The following is a 22,750-nucleotide window of genomic DNA, read 5'->3' on the forward strand; positions in this document are numbered from 1 at the left end:
ATGTGACACTGAAGGCTGGAGGAATGATGCTGAAAATTCAGCTTTGCATCACAGGAATAAATTATTTTTTTTAAGTATATTCAAATAGAAAACTATTATTTTAAGTTGTAATAATATTTCAAAATATTACTGTTTTTTCTGTATTTTTGATCAAATAAATACAGGCTTGATGAGCAGAAGAAACTTCTTCTTTCAAAAACATTCAAAATAGTAATGTTTCCAAACTTTTGTTCTGTACCGTATATATGGTGTTTCCCAAATGTATTTAATCAAACAATATTCTTTTAAAAACGATATGTTCTGGTCATATTCTACACAATGTATTGACCAGTGTGGTACCAAAGCATCAAATTGCATTGCAGACTTTTTTTTAATGCATAAAATGTGCATACTGTACACAGTACTTCATTCTGCAGAAACATTAGGACTAGCAAGCAGTTATGAATATAGTCTTAGTGATTTACAGCTCTGATAATTACATTCACAACAGGGTGATAATTGTCAGCATGTGCCATGTTGTTCTCCTTCCTGCCTTGGAACTCTTACGAAACGATTGCTCAAATGAACATTTCCTCGAATGCCGGTACCAAAGAAACAAGAGGGGTGGACACAGATGCAATCAGCATCCAAGGGGTCCAAGATTTCTTCCAGAAGACACACACCACGAGTAAGAGGTCCTGCGATCCAGCCTGACGTGATTTATTGGCAGCAGAGCGATCCGCTGATGGATTGCCTGCATCCCTCCCTTTACTCCATCCCCGCCGGCTGAAAGTTGTCAATTGTTATGTATATGGCACTGTGCATGGTGCACAAGATTGAAAATATCAAAATGAAGAAGTACGAAAAGGAGGGGAGGCATTTTCATGCTTCTCGAGTACGTTGTTGGCCAACCGGCAGGCCAGAACCATCTCGCCAAACACAGGCTTTTATCTGCCGCACCGAGCTTTGCAGACAGACGACCGTGTTTGCTCGATACCATTGTGCCCTCAATTTTAGTCTTGGTGCGATATGAGCGGAAATAATTACACCCCCCAGTCACTCCTCCAACAGCAATGCGTCTGCTTTGGGTCCAATCTCAAGTTTATCATCAGAAGTATTTCGCCCCCTGTTACGAACCTCAGAAACGGTCTGCTTGAGAATGCCTCGCAGGCCAAATTTGTGGCCATCTTCATTAAAGCTCTGGCCATTTAAATTCAAGGGCCAGCTCATTATCCGGCCGGCATTATGCATTGCCCTCCGCTTTGGGAATTTAGGGCAAAACAGCTGATTGGAATCATTTATAACCCCAGAAACAAACAACCGTCTCCATCAAATCGACTAAGCATATCAGTTAAGACGTAATATATTCACTCTGTTATTATTAAGCATAATTAAAGCATCTCTTTTGCAGTGCCAGCCCGGATAGTGAACATCTCGCAGGATACATCAGTGAACGAAGGCGATGACGTCAATCTTTTTTGCCTGGCGGTGGGCAGACCAGAGCCGACTATCACCTGGAAGGACTTCAAGTGTGAGTCTCGTCTGTCGTTTTTGTTTGTTAGACTGTAAAAGAAGGCCACATTGCATTGTGGGATACTGTTTACACAGCTTTGTGGGTTCTAAGCTTTTATTTTGGTGGAAATATGTGTAATTGTATTGAACGTGAAACGGGAAAATGCATAATTTTAATCACCACATTTTTAAAGTGTTTTGTCTTTTTTTATATCATATATCATTTTTTTTTTTTTTGGATGCAATGTGACCAGGTTTTCATTATATTTTCTATTGTTATGCTAAATATTTGTATTCATATTTAATTCTTATTTTTTCCTTTTCATTTCGTGTTGAAAAGGTTTTTCCATTACTTAATATGCTTTTTTTCTTTTTCTTTATGCATTTTTTTTTTTTTTTACGTTTTCATTTGATTTATCTGCTTACATCACTTTATTGTGTTTGGAAATGATGCATAAAAAAAAATGTGATTTTGTGCATGTACATGTACATTTTCCAAATGCATTTAATCAAACTATTTTTTTTAAACATAGCTTATTCTGGTTGTATGGGTATCTCAATTATAAAATGTGCATACTATACCCAGTATACTGGAGAAACAGCAAACGTAGCATGCAATTATGAACAAAGTCTTGACAATTTACAGCTCAGACTTCATTATAAATAATTACAGCCACAACCAGGGTGATAATTGTCAACATGTGCCATCATCATCATCTATTGTCACCATTATCGTTCCTGCCACAATATTAATAATCACAGTTATGATTAACATACTATTTATAACTTTCATTATCATTGATATTAGCTGCATTCATTTCGAGTGGTCGTGATGAAATGCAGAACAGGAGAGGGCATTTTTTATTTAATCTTTTCACGATATGATTACAGGACTGTGGGGATCATCATTTACTGTCATTTATTTTTCAATTGATCCTTTGAAATCAACTCAAAAGTCCCTCTGGCTGGAAACGGACCAGCGTCACATGAATGGAGCAGCTGAGCTCAGATACTACACTGTACACAAACTATATCTGTGTGCTTATTGTACGCATTCAAGTGATCTGGTCACAAATGGTCAGCCAAGCACATCGTCTTTTACGCCTGGCATTCACATGCATCTCAAATCCATCCAGTGACCACTTACTATTATCAAAGGAAAGGTCTTTGATTTCATGAAAGCATATGATTGATGTTGAACATGCAATGCATTTGCCATATCTAAAATGAGAGTGCATTGGGGATACACATTTTATCAAGCGCTGCATTTCACCTACATGAGCTACAGGAATGCAAAACTAAAAGCATAATTCACAATAAAGAAAAATGTTTTCTTATAAATTCTAATTTCTGTAATGCCAAAAATATACCCTAATATAAAAAAAAATAATTTATTGTTTAAACTTATTAAAATATACAGTATAGCTCTATCTGTTAATTTATTCAGGTTTTTTTATATATTATATTTGTACTATATATTTTTGTATGTGTATGTATACAATATTTGTTTGGCTGCTTTGAGGCAGTTGTTATGAATAATCCGATAGATTGGTTTGTTTCTAGAAAGTTAAAAATATAAAAAAAGATATAAATAGAATATAATGAAATAAAATGTAAATGTATAAAAAGTATCAGTATTTGACATATTTATATATTGTTACATTTACATATATATTACATGTGTTTGTGTGTGTGTGTGTGTGTGTGTGTGTGTGTGTATATATATATATATATATATATATATATATATATATATATATATATATGCATAATATAATAATTATAAAAATGCAAATAGAAGGTTTAAAAGCAACTTATATATATATATATATATATATATATATATATATATATATATATATATATATATAAATTGCTTTTAAAACAAATTTTACTTATGCAAAATTCATAAATAATTAATTTAAATAATTAAATTTAACTAGGTTTTCTTAAAATTTTCCCACATAATTATGTTCAGACATGCTGCATTAAAAAAAAAAAAAAAAAAAAAATGTTGCATGTCATTTTTTGCATGGTATATATATATATAGCCTTTTCCACATTTTCCATCAATTTTCCACCTTTTACATTTATTTTAAAAGTTTAAAAATAATTTTTATGCACAGTGATTATATGTCACATGAGTGGATGGGGATGCAATGTTGAGATGTGTTAGTATTTAAACCTGCAATGAAACGTTAAGGCAGTCTTGGCATTATGTATTGGCAATTTTACATATTGTAAAATTTTTTAGTTGACACTGATCAGATCATTTAAGATGGATGTTAATACCAGGTGTAAACAAGGTCAAGGTGACCTAGCTATATTTCTTTGCTATGAAATGTGTGGAATGTGTCAACCAAAGGGATTTTGCTGCGTTGAGTCTTTATCTTAAATATGAATAATTCAGTATAATGGGTTGTGTCCATTAAATACAAACTATAAGAGATTTAAAGTATAGCTGCAAAATATAAATAAATAATGTATCATATTGCATATATTTTTTCCCCATTGAAATCTCAGCAAAAATAACCACACTGTGACATATACCATTATCATGATATAACATTTCTCCTACTCTGCATATAATTGTAGTCATAGCTTGTCTGCAGATCTTTCGGTCCGCGCTTTTCCCCACTCAGCACTTCCTCTGCACCTCATAACCCACCGGCACGGCAGAAATAAAGAGAGGGGCGTAAAGCGAGACAGAAAGAGCCACATTGTTATTCAGCGCGAGTCACTGCGGTGGAGCTATTGGTTGCCAGCAGCCGGGCGAGAAATTGGGCGTGTAGATTCGGCCAAAGAAACACAAAGCCATCTGGATCTGTACATCACACCGTAGGGAAGCAGACAGGGTGCGATGACATCACAATCACACACCTGACGTGCCGTTGACAGGTGACACGCCCACTCCGTCGGTATGGCTCACATGCACGTCCATGTGGATTGAAACCAGCATTAATCATGCGTTCGCCGGGTCAGTTTCATTCATTAGACCCACCACCCACACACAGTCTGTCCAGTGCGTGTAAACTATTTCGCGCATTTAGATGAATAAAATATCAAATAGATGATATAAATGCTCATGTTAGTGTCCACAGACACGGACAGAGACAGCTGGTTACAAACAGCAGAAGATCTATTGACTAGCGAGGCTTTTTTCTGTGTAGAATTTAGAAATAATACTAATAGGATGAATAAGTTTTTGCAACATAAACCCTCTCTAATGTGATTTCTGGAATATAGCTGCATTATGAGACTCACATTTAAATTGAGAATGCCTTTAACCCTATAAAGCCTGCTGTAGATTTGATGCAAACATTTCTAAGGGCTCTTCATGATCAACATCATTTATTTATTTATTTAATTTTTTTTGCTGAAAAACCTTATTGGCAGTAATGAGTGACCGCTGCATTGTATATTATTTTATGTAAATAGTCTGCTATACTGTTATAAAGATCTCATTGCTTTGTTGCTGTTGAGATATTTTTATTATTTATTTATTTATTTTATTTTATTTTATTGCATACAAATATTAGCATTTGCATCAAATTTCATATTTTTGCTTTGCTTGGACTTATGAATAAAATATTGTGTGTGTGGGGGGGGGGTGTATGGTTCTAATCATATTCCCAGTATATCAGCTATTAATCCATAAATGCATAAGTTTTTTTTGCTACATAAATATCAGCATCTGCACCAAATTGCACTATTTTTAAGTTTGGTCCTCTTACAGTTTTTCTCAGTCACTTTGGTGCATTTTTCAAAACAGAAATGAAATTCTCAAAACTACTTGTACAACCTCCACATCATCTAGTCATTTATACACATCATAAAACCAGTTTCTCATTCTTTTGAACAAGTTGTGATTGCTTTTGTACATTCATGCAATTGATTATGCATGTTTATCGGCAGTTTCCTACATTATCAGTTGATCATGTCATGTTGCTCAAAACGTATTGCATAGTTTTCTGTGCAACAGTCTTACCACTCAAAACATCTAGTCTTTAGTTCATCATATAAGTCATTAAATGCAAAATGGTTAATCTAGTTGTCAAAAACTGCCTAGCACACTTTTTATATTTATTTTTACACATTATTATTAGACTTTTTGTACATTTGGCATGAATTGTCCAAGTGAATCTTGACTTATGAAGAGAATGTATATGATAAACCAATGATAAACCCTTTCTCTGAAATAGCTCAAAGGTTCATCTCATGAATCTTCAGTTGAAAAGCTTATACTGTATAGACAGAGGACAACACAAGAGTTACACATTCTGAAAATGGACTTATTTTCATATTTGTGTCCATATTTGTTTTTCCTTTTCTATATCACAATGACATTGTAAAGGTTTTTTTTTTTTTTGGTCGGACTTTGTAAAAGTGTAACTGGGAATTCTATCCAGTCTCTTTCAATCAATATCCCACATACAGTAATGTGTAAATGTGTACGTTTGAAATGGATATGGCATACATAAGCATATGGCATATTGTTCAATACAGTAGTTTACATCAGATCATCCCTCCAGAGTAAACTGTTATATTGACAACATGACTAAGCAATTTGACTGTCTTATCCGTAAACTATGACACAAGGCCTTGTCATTCTGATGGCACTGACATGTTCATTGACACAGATATTTATTTTTGAGAGATGAACTAAGGATTTTGAGCAGGAGACTGGCTTTTGCAGGTAATTCATGGTGATTTGCTATTTGTACGAGTTGTTTTGAGAAATGCACTTTATGTTTTGCAAATTGTGAGTTTGATTCGAGAAATGTACGAAAGCGACTGAGAAAAACTGTAATAAAAGACTTTCATCCATATTCCTAGTATATCATAGCCATAAATATATTATATTTGTCTAAAAGTTCAATAAAATATTCCAGTTGAATTACAGAATTTAAATTGAGATAGTAAACAGAATGCAGAATCGGAATGTAACAAACAAACTCCAAATATTCATATAAATTTCATTTTTAAGTAATAAAGCAAAGTCAGACAGACAGACAGACAGACAGATATATATATAGATAGATAGATAGATAGATAGATAGATAGATAGATAGATAGATAGACAGACACAGACAGACAGATAGATAGACAGACAGGACGGACGGACGGACAGACAGACAGACAGATAGAGACAGACAGACACAGATAGACAGACAGACAGACAGATAGATAGATAGATAGATAGATAGATAGATAGACAGACAGACAGACAGACAGACAGACAGTAAGACAGACAGACAGACAGACAGTAAGACAGACAGACAGACAGACAGACAGACAGTAAGACAGACAGATAGATCGACAGACACAGACAGACACAGACAGACACAGATAGATAGATAGATAGATAGATAGATAGATAGATAGATAGATAGATAGACAGACAGACAGACAGACAGACAGACAGTAAGACAGACAGACAGACAGACAGTAAGACAGACAGACAGACAGACAGACAGACAGTAAGACAGACAGATAGATCGACAGACACAGACAGACACAGACAGACACAGATAGATAGATAGATAGATAGATAGATAGATAGATAGATAGATAGATAGATAGATAGATAGATAGATAGATAGATAGATAGATAGATACAGACAGACAGACAGACAGATAGATAGACAGACACAGACAGACACAGATAGATAGATAGATTGATTGATACAGACAGACAGACAGACAGATAGACAGACATATAGATAGATAGATAGATAGATAGATAGATAGATAGATAGATAGATAGATAGATAGATAGATAGATAGATACAGACAGACAGACAGACAGATAGATAGACAGACACAGACAGACACAGATAGATAGATAGATTGATTGATACAGACAGACAGACAGACAGATAGACAGACATATAGATAGATAGATAGATAGATAGATAGATAGATAGATAGATAGATAGATAGATAGATAGATAGATAGATAGACACAGACAGACAGACAGACAGACAGACAGACAGACAGACAGACAGACAGATAGATAGATAGATAGATAGATAGATAGATAGATAGATAGATAGATAGACACAGACAGACAGATAGATAGACACAGACAGACAGACAGACAGTAAGACAGACAGATAGATCGACAGACACAGACAGACACAGATAGATAGATAGATTGATAGATAGACACAGACAGACAGACAGACAGTAAGACAGACAGATAGATCGACAGACACAGACAGACACAGATAGATAGATAGATTGATAGATAGACACAGACAGACAGATAGATAGATAGACACAGATAGTAAGACAGACAGACACAGATAGATAGATTGATACAGACAGACAGACAGATAGACAGACATATAGATAGATAGATAGATAGATAGATAGATAGATAGATAGATAGATAGATAGATAGATAGATAGATAGATAGATAGATAGATAGATAGATAGATTTGATGTGATTCCATCCAGCCATTCTATGTGTTTCTAAAGATGATTTTGTCACTGAAATGTTCCAGTAGTAGCGGAGCACAAATGTGTCTGGCCACATGGGAATGCGCTTGTCACTACTGTGAGAAATAAATACAAACAGCGTCTACTTAGTAAGCATCTCACCTTGAAGCATGCGAGACATACCAGTCTCTTTACCTGTAAACCCTCTTTATCAGGATAAGATGACCCCCCCCCCCAACCCCCAGCGGGTTGAGACGGGTGCTCACACGACCTCATGAAGATGTCACGGGGAACGATATTTATTACGCTAATGAAATGAGTGAATAACATTGCTGTAAACCCTAGCGTTTGCTCGGTCGGTGGCGTCGGCAGCTGCAAATAATCCTCTCCAGTTCAGTAGCTGTGCTAATAATCCTCCGGAATAATCTTCAATTAGAAAAGGTGCCGAATTTGTAGAATAAAGTCCCTGCGGTTGTGAATTAAAAGGTTTGCGGTTGCCTTTGTGTTTTCCGTCTCTCTATTGGCTGAAGCCAGAGAGATACAACTAAGAAGTGGATTATTCTTGTTGACACTGAGATTTTTGTGTGCCTAACAGTTCTGACTGTTATAGATGCATGAGAAAGCTAGTGTGGATCTATAGAAGCCCATTTCCAACACGGGATAGCACATACAAAAGATGTCTTTTTTTTCCATGATTTTGTTATAAAGAATTATAGAATATATTAAATCACAGTTCTGAGAAGAAAAGTCAGAATTGCGAGTTATGCCAGAATTGTGAGATATAAACTTGGAATTGTGAAAAAAGTTTTGGGATATAAACTTGTCCTTTTGACTTTTCTCGTAGTTGCACGTTTATATCCCACAGCTCAGACTTTTTCCCCCAATTGTAAGTTTGTCAATTCTGACTTATTTTCTCACAGTCGAGTTTGTCTCATAATTCTGACATTTTTCTCGCAATTGCGAGTTAATATCCCGTAATTCAGATTTTTTTTTCTCCAACAACTGTGAATTTATATCTCCCAATATTGACCTTTTTCATGCATTCTGACTTTTCACACAATTATCTCGCGATTTACTTTTTTCTCGCAATTGTGACTTTTTTTCTTGCAGTTGCAAGTTTATTTAATGCAATTCTGGATTTTTCTTGCAGTTGCGAGTTTAATGCAATTTTTAAACTTAATTGTGAGTTATAAAGTCTAAGTCAGCTTACAATTTTCTTGTGCAATTTCACGTTATAAAGTCAAAATTGTGAGTTGCAAATACGCAGTTCTAAGAAAAATTTAATATAACTTCTCTGAACTGCATATTTGTGAGATGTAAAATCAAAACTGTGAGAGAAAAAAGTCAGAATTACGAGGCATAAACTCACAATTGCAATAATATATATATATATTTTTCTGGTAGAAACAAGCTTTCATGTGTATCTGCTCTCGCTGTCATTGTTGTAATAATAACAGCCACTTTCATCACACAGAGGCAATTCCACCCTTGTCCTTGTTACAACAGATTTGTGTTGTTGTCTGTTTCGTCTCGCTAAGGGGAAAGAAGTGCCTTAGAGGTGCTAGACAAGACTTTTTTAGTTCACAATGGCCGGTAAATAAAGCTCACTGACTCATTCCCCAACACACACTCTGTGATGTTTATCTGAGAGCCACGCAAACTTGAGTTTCTTATCAAAGCCTTTCAGTTTATTCCGTGGACCGTTTGTCACTCGCCTCCACCCCTGTTAAATAAATAAATTGTATTCTGTTGAAATCAATTTTAATCAAGGTGAAGAATATGGTTTCTGCTCCACAGGAAGCACCAAACAGAACTGCAAACAGAATATAGTATGATAGTATGAATTTGAGTTTGAAATCTGGTTATATAAGTGTAGTTTAAGGAGAGATGTGAAGTGTGGAGGTTATATAAGGCCTGTGTCATTTGACAGCAGCTTTCATAGGCTCTGCGTTGATATGTGGTTGCTGTAGTTTTGTGTGCAGGTAGTGGTTATTTTCTGGGGTTGCTTGGGTGTGCATTTCCTAATGTAGTCTGTGTGAATTCAGACTTGTTGCTAAGATGCTCTGAGTGGCTACTAAGCAGAGATAGAAAGTGCAAAAGTGTTTACTAAATAATGTGAATAAAAGTAAATAGAAAGGTTTATATTAAAGTGCCCCTATTATGGGTTATGAAAGGATCACATTTTGCTTTTGGGAGTCCCCAACAACAGGTTGACATGCAAGGTTTGCAATTAGCTGTCTTTTAGAGTGACGTCTGTACTTCCCGGTCAGAGAGCACCTGTCCATCAAAAGATCACTATCCAATCAGAGTAGATCCCTGTTAAGCCCGCCCCCACGAGAGGTTTGTGTCAAGACACCAAACGTAAAACTGCGAAACATAAGCGAAATCTGTGGCAATGCATTCAGAATCCACGATTAGCAAAAACGAATGTTTGAAAAACATTAACAAAGAATGAAGCATATTTGAAGAGCCTGTTAAATTTGTGCGACCGAGTAAATTTTTTTCATTTTAATTGTGTTTTTCTTCTTTTGTAATGGCAATTTTTTGATAGTTTCTTAAAAATTTACGTTCAGTTTTATAAAGTTACGTGCATTTTTATTGAATCAAATGTAATTCCATATTATTAAATCCTTCTTGCGAGTATTTAATAACTTTTGACTTTCAATCTAAATTCAATCTCATTTTTGGCTAAATTAATCTGTAAAAGGAAACCTGCCTCATAATTATGCACACCTGAGAAGTTTTTCACTTCCAGCCTTCATGGACAATTATATATCACTTATAAGTAATTTAATACAAAATGAATAGTATTTATAACGATCGATGTGGTTTGGAGTTGTTAAAATTAAGTACTTGGGGAAAACTATCAACTTGCCTATGTTATATATTATATATAAGAGATTAGAGTTCCATTCATTGCCACTAGTGGTTCAGAAATGACACACTTCACCTTGAACACTGTAGAAATAAACTTTGTTTTGACATTTAAAATGGTTAAATGGTTTAGTCGTGTTAGAGGAGGTGGTGTAGTGTTTAAAGATCACTGAATTCCCGTGCCACCATTGTGCTCCAGGGCAAGACATTCAACAGCCGGTTACTCCCGGTGCACCGACCGAAAATCGGTTTCGGATAAAAAGCGTCTGCTACATGATGAATAAGGAGAGTCATTCCCATGGTTCCTGCTACAGTGTCCTCAGGCCTTTTTTTTTGTTTGTTTAACATGACACTCTGGAACAATACTGCTGCTTCTGGAACACATACCAACCCAATTATATTTTCGTATAAAATTCTGCGACACGGTGCCAGTATTCAATAACCCTTTCGTCTTTTGTCTTCACAGACGATCTCATGAATGAAGGCGAGTTTCTGGAAATCACAGAAATCAAGCGGCATCAAGCGGAGGAATTTGAATGCATCACCAATAACGGCGTGGCGCCACCAGACACACGCCGCGTCAAGGTCACGGTCAACTGTAAGTCAATCCGCTCTGCTTCTGTCAGCAACTCACAGTCACATCCTAATGAGATCGTTGGGAGCGTTTCAGAACACGTTGTGATTGACTGATGCAAATATAAATTGGATTGCAATCAGCCAATCTTTTTATTGTGTCCTCTCAACTCCACAGGGTTTAAAGAACTTGAGTAATTGTACTTCATTATTGCACTTACGTATTATTTCAATTTGCCCTGTTTTTGAATACTTGTAAAACTTTTTAATTACGATTCTTGTATTTCTTTACAGTTTCATATAGACTTTATATAAGTACTCTATATACGATATACTACCATTCAGAAGACTTTTTTTTTTTTTAATCAGGATCACATTAAATTAATCAAATGATGTTAAAGACATAATGTTTCAAAAGATTTGTATTATAAATACATTGCTCTTTTTAACTTTCTGTTCACAAGTATTGTTTTTGTCCATGTTAGAATGATTTCTGTAGGATCATGGGACACTCAAGTTTTTCATTACAGGAATAAATTACATTTTTAAATACATCTTTTTATTGTAATAATATTTCACAACATTTTTAATCAAATTAATGGATACTTACTGACTTCAGACATTTAACTAGTATTTATTGCTTTCCAGTAAAATATCTAAACATCATTAAAACAAGATACATTAACTTGAGAAGACAAAATGTCTTGAATTGATTTTACTTTCTTAAATATCATTGACTAATAATGTTTTCTTATTTTATAGGACTTATGCTTAACAATTATGCTACTAGTATAATGAAATCAATATAATAGAATAACCAGACTATTTATAACTATTTCCTAATGTTAAACAACTATAAAATCAGCATCTGTTGATAAAATCAGACGAATAAAAATAATAATAATAATAATAATAGTGAAAATGATGCATAGCTTCTTAGGACTCCTGTACTTTACAAAGGGTTTGCATCACAGTTTAATAACAAAATCTACTTTTTTTATTTTTTATTATGCAGTCAATTGATAAAAAGCTTTTTAATGCAATGCATCTTCCAGGTTTGAAATGGCAATTATTGCTTTACAAACACAACAAGTGCTAATACTTTAATTTTAGTACACTGTCTGTTTGGTCCTCAGATCCACCAGTAATCACAGAAGTAAAGAACATGCCCGCCCAGCTGGGAAAAACTGCAATCTTGCGCTGTGAAGCTATGGCGGTGCCCACCGCGTCCTTCGAATGGTACCGGGATGACCGAATGTAAGATAGCATTAACACAGCGAGCGAAACATACGCTGTGAACCATGGGAAGCAGCACATACCAGGTTTACTTTAACTTGTGATCTGTCATATTACTTCTTTCTCAGGCCGGTAGAGAGCGATAACACGCTGAAGATTAAAAACGAGAAAACACGTTCCCTGCTGCTCTTCACCAACGTGACAGAAAAACATTTTGGCAACTACACCTGTTTCGCCTCCAACCGCCTCGGGGCTTCCAATGCCAGCATGTTACTCTTCAGTGAGTACCTTATTCCACTCCAACTCTTTTGTGCTCTTGAAGCATTCGTAAATTTACAAAAGCATAAAGTCGAGGATAAATAAACACCCTGCAGGAAGTGACTTTCCACTGTACGAAATAAGTGAACGTGCAATTCCCGCGCCCCGAGGCTAGTTTTCACAGATAATAGCGGTGTGTCCGTTGATGGTACTTGAAAGCAAATGCTGTAGTACTGTATGCTCAAAGTGCATCATTTTCAACCTTTTTAATAATGCATAACTTGAACAAACCTCAATTGCAGCATGAAGTGTTTGAAAGTGTTTGTGACTTTTGACATACATAGACAACGTGCACAACTGCTGCCATGCTGGGAAAATACACATGCGTAAGCTCGGAAGTTTCTGAATTGATTTAAACTGTGAATGAGTGGCATCATTTCATGCTTCTTGTTCTCTTTTTCACTTCTTCAAAAAGCCAGGAAGCTTGTTCACCACCAATGCATTAGAAACCAAAGATGTGCATTAGATGTGAAATTCGTCTTAACCAGGGGCGTAGCAACCGGGGGGGACGGGGAGACACGTCCCCCGCACTTTTAGAAACAGGTGATTTTGACCCCTGCTAATTTTTTTTTTTTTTTTTTTTTAGGATCCAGCGTGAATATTTCCTGTAGTGTTCTCTGATTTGTTACTTAGATTTGAGTGAAGTAACATTCAGCCAATCACAGAGCGAATCATCTCCTGGGCGCGTCTGCTATGAGCTTCAAATCTCTTGTTGCTCTTCTGAATTTTCGTTCGTTCGTTTGTTCACTTTGCTATTAGGCCGTCTGGGATAAAATGCACCCAGAAAAAAGCAAAGGACGATTACATCCTTTTTTCAAACACACACTGTAAGTATGTTACAGTATTTCGCGATGACACGAATCGCGCTATAAAGTTTTCATGTTATGATTTAACCTATTGAACCCGTATGGACCTCGTCACGTCGCGCCGGATTCAGTGTGTTAAATGCTCTCCTAATTGTCGCTTTGGATAAAAGCGTCTGCTAAATAAGACTGGTTTCTGCTGTCTTTTGTTTGTCTACGTGCTGCTCGCGGAGTAAAATTATCATTTCACAATAAATCATATTTGTTTTGCAACGAATATCTTAAAATACTTTATCAAATTTTATTATTTTAATTCATAACTGTTACTTTATGTCCTAACTGGTCTGTAGGAAAGGCAGGCTGTGACGTCACTGGCAGAGAGAGGGGGCAGTTGCTCAACCTCTACAGAATGTGTACAGGTGAGATTTGTATAAAAAAAGCAGATTGACTATCTTAAAGCTGCGGTAGGGAACTTTTGACGCTCTAGCGGTTAATAAACAGAACTGCTTGCGTCTTGCGGAAGAACATCGTAGCCGGATCTACTTCTCTCTGTTTATGTCTATGAAGAATCACAAAGGTACTGGGTTACTCCGCCACGGTATCCCCGAAGCAATCTAAAATAGTCCGAATATAAACACTTATTATAGGTGTACCCTAGTGATTCAGGACAGGCTAAAAACACGGTTTGGAAAATGGATTCATGGTGTACTCGCTTATTATATACATTTTTCTACATTTTGAACACAAACAAAGTTACGGACCGCAGCTCTGATTGGTTGTTTCTTACCGGGAGCGATGAAGTTTCTGCAAATGGCAATAGGACACTGGGAGGAGCCAGAGGAGCTTGATTTTTTCACAGATTATCTGTCTCATATTCTACTGTCAGGACATAATGACAGGTTTAACAAATATGTAAAAAATATTTTTTTACAAAAGTTCCCTACAGCACCTTTAAGGCAGTGTTTGCCGATGTTTTAAGGAATTACACAACAATTTAATTCCATTAAACAAAAGATCAACTATCATTCACCTTTATTTATATAGTGCTTTTAATAATACAGATTGTGTCAAAGCACTGAATAGTATCAAATAGGAGAATAGAGCAATTTATAATGACATGCTTAAACACTCAATTTCCAGTTGAATGTATTTTATTATTGAATGCAGAGACGTCGATGTGTAGGTCAGTTCAGTTTAAATAGGATCTGTGTAATCAAATCAACAATAATCGCTAGAAAAAAAAGATAACATGGTCAGGCTTGTGCACATGTGCATTCATCTTCATCTGAATATTACAAAGTGGAGTTTTACAAAGTGCTTGATGTTGTTGATATGCAGTTCAAAGAACGTTTTGAGCAGGAAGGGTTGCTTATGCTAAGGAATCTGGAAAACATCCTCTTACAGTTTTTCTCAGTCACTTTGGTGCATTTCTCAAAACAGAAATGCAATTTTCAAAACTACTTGTACAACCTCCACATCATCTAGTCATTAATACACATCATAAAACCAGTTTCTCATTCTTTTGAACAAGTTGCGATTGCTATTGTACATTCATGCAATTGATTACGCACATTTATCTGCGGTTTCCTACATTATCAGTTGCTAATGTCATGTTGCTCAAAATGTATTATACAGTTTTCTGTGCAATAGTCTTACCCCCCAAAACATCTAGTCTTTAGTTCATAGTATAAGTCATTAAATGCAAAATGGTTAATCTAGTTGTCATAAACTGCCAAGCACACTTTTTATTTGTATTTTTACACACTATTATTAGATGTTTTGTCAATTTGGCATGAATTGTGCAAGTGAATCTTTACTAATGAAGAGAATGTAGATGATAAACCAATGATAAACCCTTTCTCTGAAATAGCTCAAAGGTTCATCTCATGAATCTTCAGTTGAAAAGCTTATACTGTATAGACAAAGGACAACACAAGAGTTACAAATTCTGAAAATGGAATTATTTTCATCTTTGTTCCCATATTTCCTTTTCTATATCACAATGGCATTGTAAAAGTATTTTTTATTTTTTTATTTTTTTGGTCAGACCACTAGTAAAAGTGTTACTGGGAATTCTATCCCTAACTATTGAACTAAGGATTTTGAGCAAGAGACTGGCTTTTGCAGGTCATCCATTGTGTTTTGATATTTGTACGAGTTGTTTTGAGAAATGCACTTACTGTTTTGCAAATCTCAAGAATGATTAGAGAAATGTACCAAAGCGACTGAGAAAAACTGTAACAGGGGTGGTCGATAATGTGGTACTAATGTACCCAGAACTGGACAAAATATCCCTTAACACACAATTGGCCATGTTCAGATCAAAGCATAATATGCAGTCCAGCAGTGAAGCAGCTAGCATCCTTCAGGGGATGTGTCCAGAAGTCCGTAGTCTTTTTGATCAGGTGGAAACACTTGTCCGACTGCTTCTTGTCACTCCCGTGTCCTCAGCAGAAGCTGAGAGAAGTTTCAGTGGTCTCAGATGGCTAAAAACATGGCTTCGTAGTACCATGACACAAACAAGGCTGAATAGTGTTGCTGTGTGTCATTTACACAAGGAAAAACTTGATCAATTAGAGAGAGAAAAAATTGCTCAACATTTTGTGGCCTGCAAGGAAAGCCGAAAAATTCAGTTTGGAAGTTTTGATTAAAATCTCACTTCGATCTTGAAAATATAAAAACTTGTAAATACACTGATTTAGGTTTTATTGATATATTTTCATAAAATGTATGTTGTATAAAATAACTGTAGATGTAATCTGTATACTCATTTAACACCTGTTTTTGTCCAACTGTTAAAAAGAAAAGTTATTGTTCAAATGTAGTGCAACTGAAATATTGTAAATATAAAATATCTTTATTTCATAAAAAATAAAAAAAATTATTGATGGTCTCCCATTGGTCTCAAAGTCCTGCAGTATTTTTAAATTTTGAGTATGATTTAACAAAAAAAGGTTCCTGTAAGCTATCATGTCATGTTCCCAAATTTGAAAAAGTAAAATGCCAATTGGGATTCTATTTAGAATTTATTATGAACATCAGCTTTGGGTCAAATCACCATACAGCTGTCCCCCCCACTTTTAAAATGGCTGCTACGCCCCTGGTCTTAACAGACTTTTGTTAACAAAAATGTGTTCCTAGAACGTTTTCTTAACGTTCCAAGTTATGAAAAGGTTATTTTTGAATGTTCTCTAAACATTCAAATGCTCCATTTTTAAAATGGTTTAAAAAACATTCTTTCTTAGAGGAAACATCAAAGGAATGTTCCATTTTATAATTTTGCAAACATTATGGTAACGTTACTTTTGAATGTTCTATGTAGTTTGCAATAAATGTTCTTAAACAAAGTAAATAATAACATTAAAAAAAATTAAATTAAGATTTCATGGCTAATTTTCCCATTAATTTATGAAATTTTTACCATTCAGAGCACATTCAAAAAATAACATTTTAAAAACTGGATCTTTTGAATGTTTAGAAAACATTTTTTAAAAAAAAACTTTAATGGGAACATTAGCAAAGCATTCATAAAAAATATTTTGATATTTTATTACTGTGTGTTTAAGAACATTTAGACAAGATTCAAAAGTTATGTTCCCTTAATGTTTTCTCTAGTGTTCACGTTCTTGATTATGCGAATGTTAGAGGAAACATTAAGGGAACGTTACTTTAAATGTTCTCTGAACATTCTAAAAGAAGTAGCAAGTAAATGTTCAGTTGTGACAATGTTACAATTGCATTTTTGTTATTAAAACTCTGACAACTTTGAATGAACGTTCCATTAATGTTTCAAGAGCAACATTTGTTCATAGCTTAGCTGGGATGGAGATTGAGGGAAAACGCCTGGAAAGGCAAACATTTACAATTTCAAGTAAATTCAAATCAGACTTACACAGCTTGAAGGCTTCGTGAGAGTTTGTTGCACCCAAAGTGTTTATTAACTGAATTCAAGTTTTTCTAGAGCAGATCTGTTTTCCACTGCAGAACATCAATATTGAGTAAAAGAGGATTCCTAAAACATGTTCTGTTGTGGAAAATGCGCTTTGAGCGTTTACTGAAAGCTTCAATTGTCTGACTGTAAAATGTCTGAAAACAGTTCATCTCTCATAGTTCTGCTTTAACCTCAGGGATAATAAAAAATCCAAGGCTGAATGAAACAACAAGGACACGAGAACGAATCACATCAGCGCTACAGATTTCCTTGTTCTTTTTCTCTGTTGTTTTCTAAATAATATATATTACTGTATTATCATTTCTTAATTTTTTTATAGACAGAGAGACTATTTGTTTAATGCACTAGCGCTAGTGGCATTAACCGAGCAGCTTGCTTTAGTGATAAAGCATGAAAACATTTCACCTTGAGATCCGAAGAAAGAAATAAGAAACTATATTATCTAGAGAAAATGAAGCCTGTTAAGATTTCTGTCCTGCGTATGCATTATGTTGACAGTTAAGCATGTTTCCCCCAAAGTTCTCATTACTGTAATGCTTTGCTTTTGAGTTTTCTTATAACTCCCATTATTCTCAATGGTGATTCTCATTACTCTAGTCCAAAGACTTTTCTGTGTAAATTAGAAATACATTTTAGACAGTACCACTATGTACTGATGCCAAAATATCATTATTATTATTATTATTATTATGACTTCATGTTACAGTAATGCTGTACTGTACACTAATGTTTTTATTTATTTTACCTTTATTTTACCAGGAAGTCTCATTTAGTTATCGTTGAGATACTATTATAGTTTTTATTAATATTATATTATAATATATTATATTATTAATCAACTGTATTCATATTATTTTTATATTTTGAAGCATTTAATATATATTTTTGTTTATTTTATTTTATTTTATAGTTTAAAGTTGAAAGGTTTAAATTTAATATGTATTTTTTTATGCGCTTCTTTTCTACATTTTTACTGTGTGTGTATGTGTGTGTTTATTATTTTAGTTTTATTTATTTTAGTACAAGTTAAACTAAAATGAGAAAAGTTGCTGAAATAATTTTTTATGCCGACTTTTTTTCTATTTTATTTTATTTCAGTTTATTTTCAAGTAAAAAATACATTTTAAGTTTGTTTAAATTTTATTTTATTTTATTTTATAGTTTAAAGTTTTAAATTTTATATGTATTTTATGCACTTTTTGACATTTTTACTGTGTATGTATGTGTGTGTTTATTATTATTTTATTTTTTTTGTACAAGGTAAACTAAAATGAGAAATAAATATTTTTTTATGCTGAATGTTTTTTATTTTATTTTATTTCAGTTTATTTTCAAGTAAAAAATACATTTTAAGTTTGTTTAAATTTAATTTAATTTAATTTAATTTAATTTAATTTAATTTAATTTAATTTAATTTAATTTAATTTAATTTAATTTTACCCAAAAATAAATGTCTCCATAATGTTGAAAATCAGAGGATGTTTTTAATGATTTGAGGGAAAGTGACTGGTTGTAGAGAAAGAGGAAGGTTTTCTGCAGGCAACAGGAAACTACAGCTAGTTAGCAAATGAACGTACAAAACAACTGGTTGTAAATATTTCATTAATTTAAGCCTCTTTCTCTGCTGAGTTAGATCCTACACACTTAACCATATGAATGTTTTCAAACTGCTCTGAATATCTATAGCCAAATGAACCACACACAGCATAAACAACCAATTAGCGTGGCGAGTTTGTCAGTTCTGCTGCTGCAATCATTGTAGAAATGATCAGCATTAGTATTTCACCCAGTGCTGATTTCCATTCAGATATCGTGTTGTACTTATGCCTCATTACTTTCTTAAATCTGCTTTATGAGGTCCTTAAATTTGCTCAGCCATATTTACTGTGCTCAATTCATACGCAAGTGTAATATGTGTTCATATATAACATTTCTATATAATTTGTTTTAATTTTACATTTTTACTTGCATTTTAGTTTTTTTTTTATAACATTATAATTATTTTCATATTATTTTATAGTTTAAACATAACAATAAATAGCTAAATTAATTTGTATTATTACTTCACTTATATTATGTTTTTTTTCTGAATATATTTGTGAGAAATGGCACTTTAAACATATTTTTAATTATTTATAATTTTTTATAAACATATTTCTGAATACCTATTAAAATGTGTATTTATGTATATATATATATATATATATATATATATATATATATATATATATATATATATATATATATATATATTATTTTTTTTTAGAAATAAATATTAAACAGAAATATTTGTATTTGTGTGTGTGTGTGTGTGTGTGTGTGTGTGTGTGTGTGTGTGTGTGTGTGTGGTAAATATTTAGGATTTTCAGAACTTTTATGACTAATGGCACAAAGACTTGAATATTACATTTATGAAATATATCGTCAAAATGTGGAACCTATTAGAAATCGGAACAATTTAACATATTAATTATAAACGTATACATATAAACATACAGCTTTATGTATACATATGTTAATAAAGCATATAAGGAAAGTTAATAAAGGTGATATATATGGAAATATCACTCTTGATATAGGAAATTATTACATTTTCATATGGGTTGTAACAATTGTTACATTTGTTTCCATTCGAACATTATGCATGTAAGTTTAGCTATTTTATAATATTTAAGTGCAGAATTCTATTCAGTTGATGCATTATCTTCTGCAAAAACCTTTGACATCTGCCTCTAAGCCTTTAAACTTCTGAATTTCTAGTCTCTGGTGATAAATTATGTTTCAGTTCCTCTTGAGAACAGGCAGCTTCACCCGATTTGAGGTTCATGCTCTTCCTGACCCTAAGTTTAACCTTAAAGGTGCTGTTAAACACAAAAACAAGAGCAGCAGCACAAAGTCAAAAACTGTACGTAACAGCAGAACTTCAGAGTCTGACCGCGTCCTGGACCGGGGTCTAATTGAGCCGGCGGTTGAGCTCTCGATGGAAAAGTTTCTCAGTGGTGAGATCTTAGCAAGCAAAACCCAGAGAGGAGGAGGAACAGGTCACGGAAAAGCCGGGATTTATGGGAAGGCGCCAAACATTGAGTTGAGCGTGTAGAGCTGCACAACACAGAGAGAGTTTATGCTTATGCAAGGCTTTCATCTTACGTTTGTTCCAGTTTTCACACCATGCACAGATGCCTCTTATTTTGACATAAATCCATGAACAAAACTCTCAAACCTCCACTTTCTGTCAAAACTTGGGCTGTTTAGGAGCCCTACAGTGAAAAATTACATAAAAGCTCAGTATTATTTATATATTTAATATACATTATTGAAATGATGCTCTAAAATCATTTAATGCAACAAGTAAAATAGACGTAAGTATTTTTAAATTATTAATCATTATTTTCAATATTTTATATTTTATTTAATTGCACATATTTTTCTTGGTTTATAATTAAGAAAAAATACTACTACTAAAAGAGTTGCACAAAAATTATAGTGCATAGCAAAATTCATTATGAATAATACATTACTTGCATTATAATTTTGTTGTATTAATATGTGAAAAATGGCACGCATGACATAAACTATAAAATATGTATAAATATTCAAAAATAATTTAGTTTATTTTTTTGTTATTAGTAGTAGTATTATTGTTTATGTGTATTATTATTAAATTGTAAATATTATTATAATAAAAATAAGTAAATTTGTATGAATAATTGTTTATTTAAAGTATTTTTATTACTTTAGAAATATTTGAATTAAGTTTTTATAAATTTAAATATTTAAATATATTAAATACTTGTAATTTGTGTTAAACCTTTATGATAAATGGTGCACATAGACATAAATATTTATAAATATAAACAATTTTTTTATAAACAAATATTATTTTGACACACACAGATATTTATAAATATTTATAAACCATTTTATTTCTATAAACAAACATTTATGAATTATTTATTTAACATTTGTTTTAATAAATGTTTAAATATAGTAAATATTTATGATTAATGGCACAAACAAACCACACAGACTTAAATATTTGTAAATATTTATGCATTTATTATATTTATACATTTGTATATTTATTTATTTATTTAGTATGCATTTATTTACAAATAAATATTTAAATATAGCAATTATTTATAATTGGTGAGAAACAAATCTTTACTCAAATATTTACGTATTAAATTATGAAAATGTATAAATCATTGTTTATATTTTTATAAATATATATGAATATTTTGCTAATATTTCTCTAAGTATTTATTCATTTAAAAATGTTTTAATATAGTAAACATTAATTATTGATGACACAAATAGATTAGATTAGATTCAACCTCATTGTCATTATGCACAGTGCAAGAGCAGAGCTAATGAAATGCAGTTAATCATCTAACGAGAAGTGCATGAATATAGCATTTGTAATTAAAAGTAAGTGAAGCTATAACTTGAATGTACAATGGAGTTGCTATATACTTATACAATATTAAACAGAGTATGCACAGAATATAAATGGGGGTACAAATGTATGGTTATATATATATAGTGTGAACAGCAGCACGTACAATTAGTGGTAATAATACAAAAGGTTGCGTGCAATAGTACTCTTAAACAATGTATAGCATATTACATATGCAGATTGCTGTCAAACTAGCACAGATATGAAGGAAAAGGTTTGTGCGGGTGAACAATTATACAGTTTGGTGTCATTATATAAAAATGTTTGTCCGCAGAATGCTGTTGAGATCGACCAATCAGAATGAAATATTCCAGAGAGTCGTGTAATTGTTTGTGGCTGGCTGTACATTATTGCTTGCATAATGCTTTTATAGCTCATTAGCGATAAACAGCAGGGTCTTTGCACAAGCAGTGTTAGTTAAACTGGCATACAGTTGCATTATGATGCTCCATATCCATCTCCTCTGTTTCTTGTCCTGCCGGTCTGAAATTCTGCCGTTTCTAGCATCCCTGCTTTTCTCTTCTCCGGCCCATTATGTCGGAGAACTCTCTCCTCTCATTTGTTCACACTCCGTTGTGTCCTGTTACCCCAAGAAGTCATC

The 22,750-nt window shown here is 33.4% G+C and overlaps 1 protein-coding gene across 2 annotated transcripts in view; it reads left to right on the forward strand.

Moving 5' to 3' along the window:
- The window catches only part of iglon5 (IgLON family member 5), a 165,945-nt gene that overhangs the window by 138,265 nt on the left and 4,930 nt on the right, over window positions 1-22,750 (forward strand). The window contains exons 4-8 of one of the 2 annotated variants that reach the window (XM_052577659.1): window positions 1,391-1,510; window positions 11,278-11,409; window positions 12,521-12,641; window positions 12,749-12,900; window positions 14,092-14,160. In XM_052577659.1, the coding sequence (XP_052433619.1) occupies window positions 1,391-1,510; window positions 11,278-11,409; window positions 12,521-12,641; window positions 12,749-12,900; window positions 14,092-14,160 (594 nt within the window). The remainder of the gene's footprint in view (window positions 1-1,390; window positions 1,511-11,277; window positions 11,410-12,520; window positions 12,642-12,748; window positions 12,901-14,091; window positions 14,161-22,750) is intronic. The other variant, XM_052577660.1, reaches the window with a different exon arrangement.

Source organism: Carassius gibelio, chromosome B16, assembly GCF_023724105.1.
Source record: "Carassius gibelio isolate Cgi1373 ecotype wild population from Czech Republic chromosome B16, carGib1.2-hapl.c, whole genome shotgun sequence".
NCBI lineage: Eukaryota > Metazoa > Chordata > Actinopteri > Cypriniformes > Cyprinidae > Carassius > Carassius gibelio.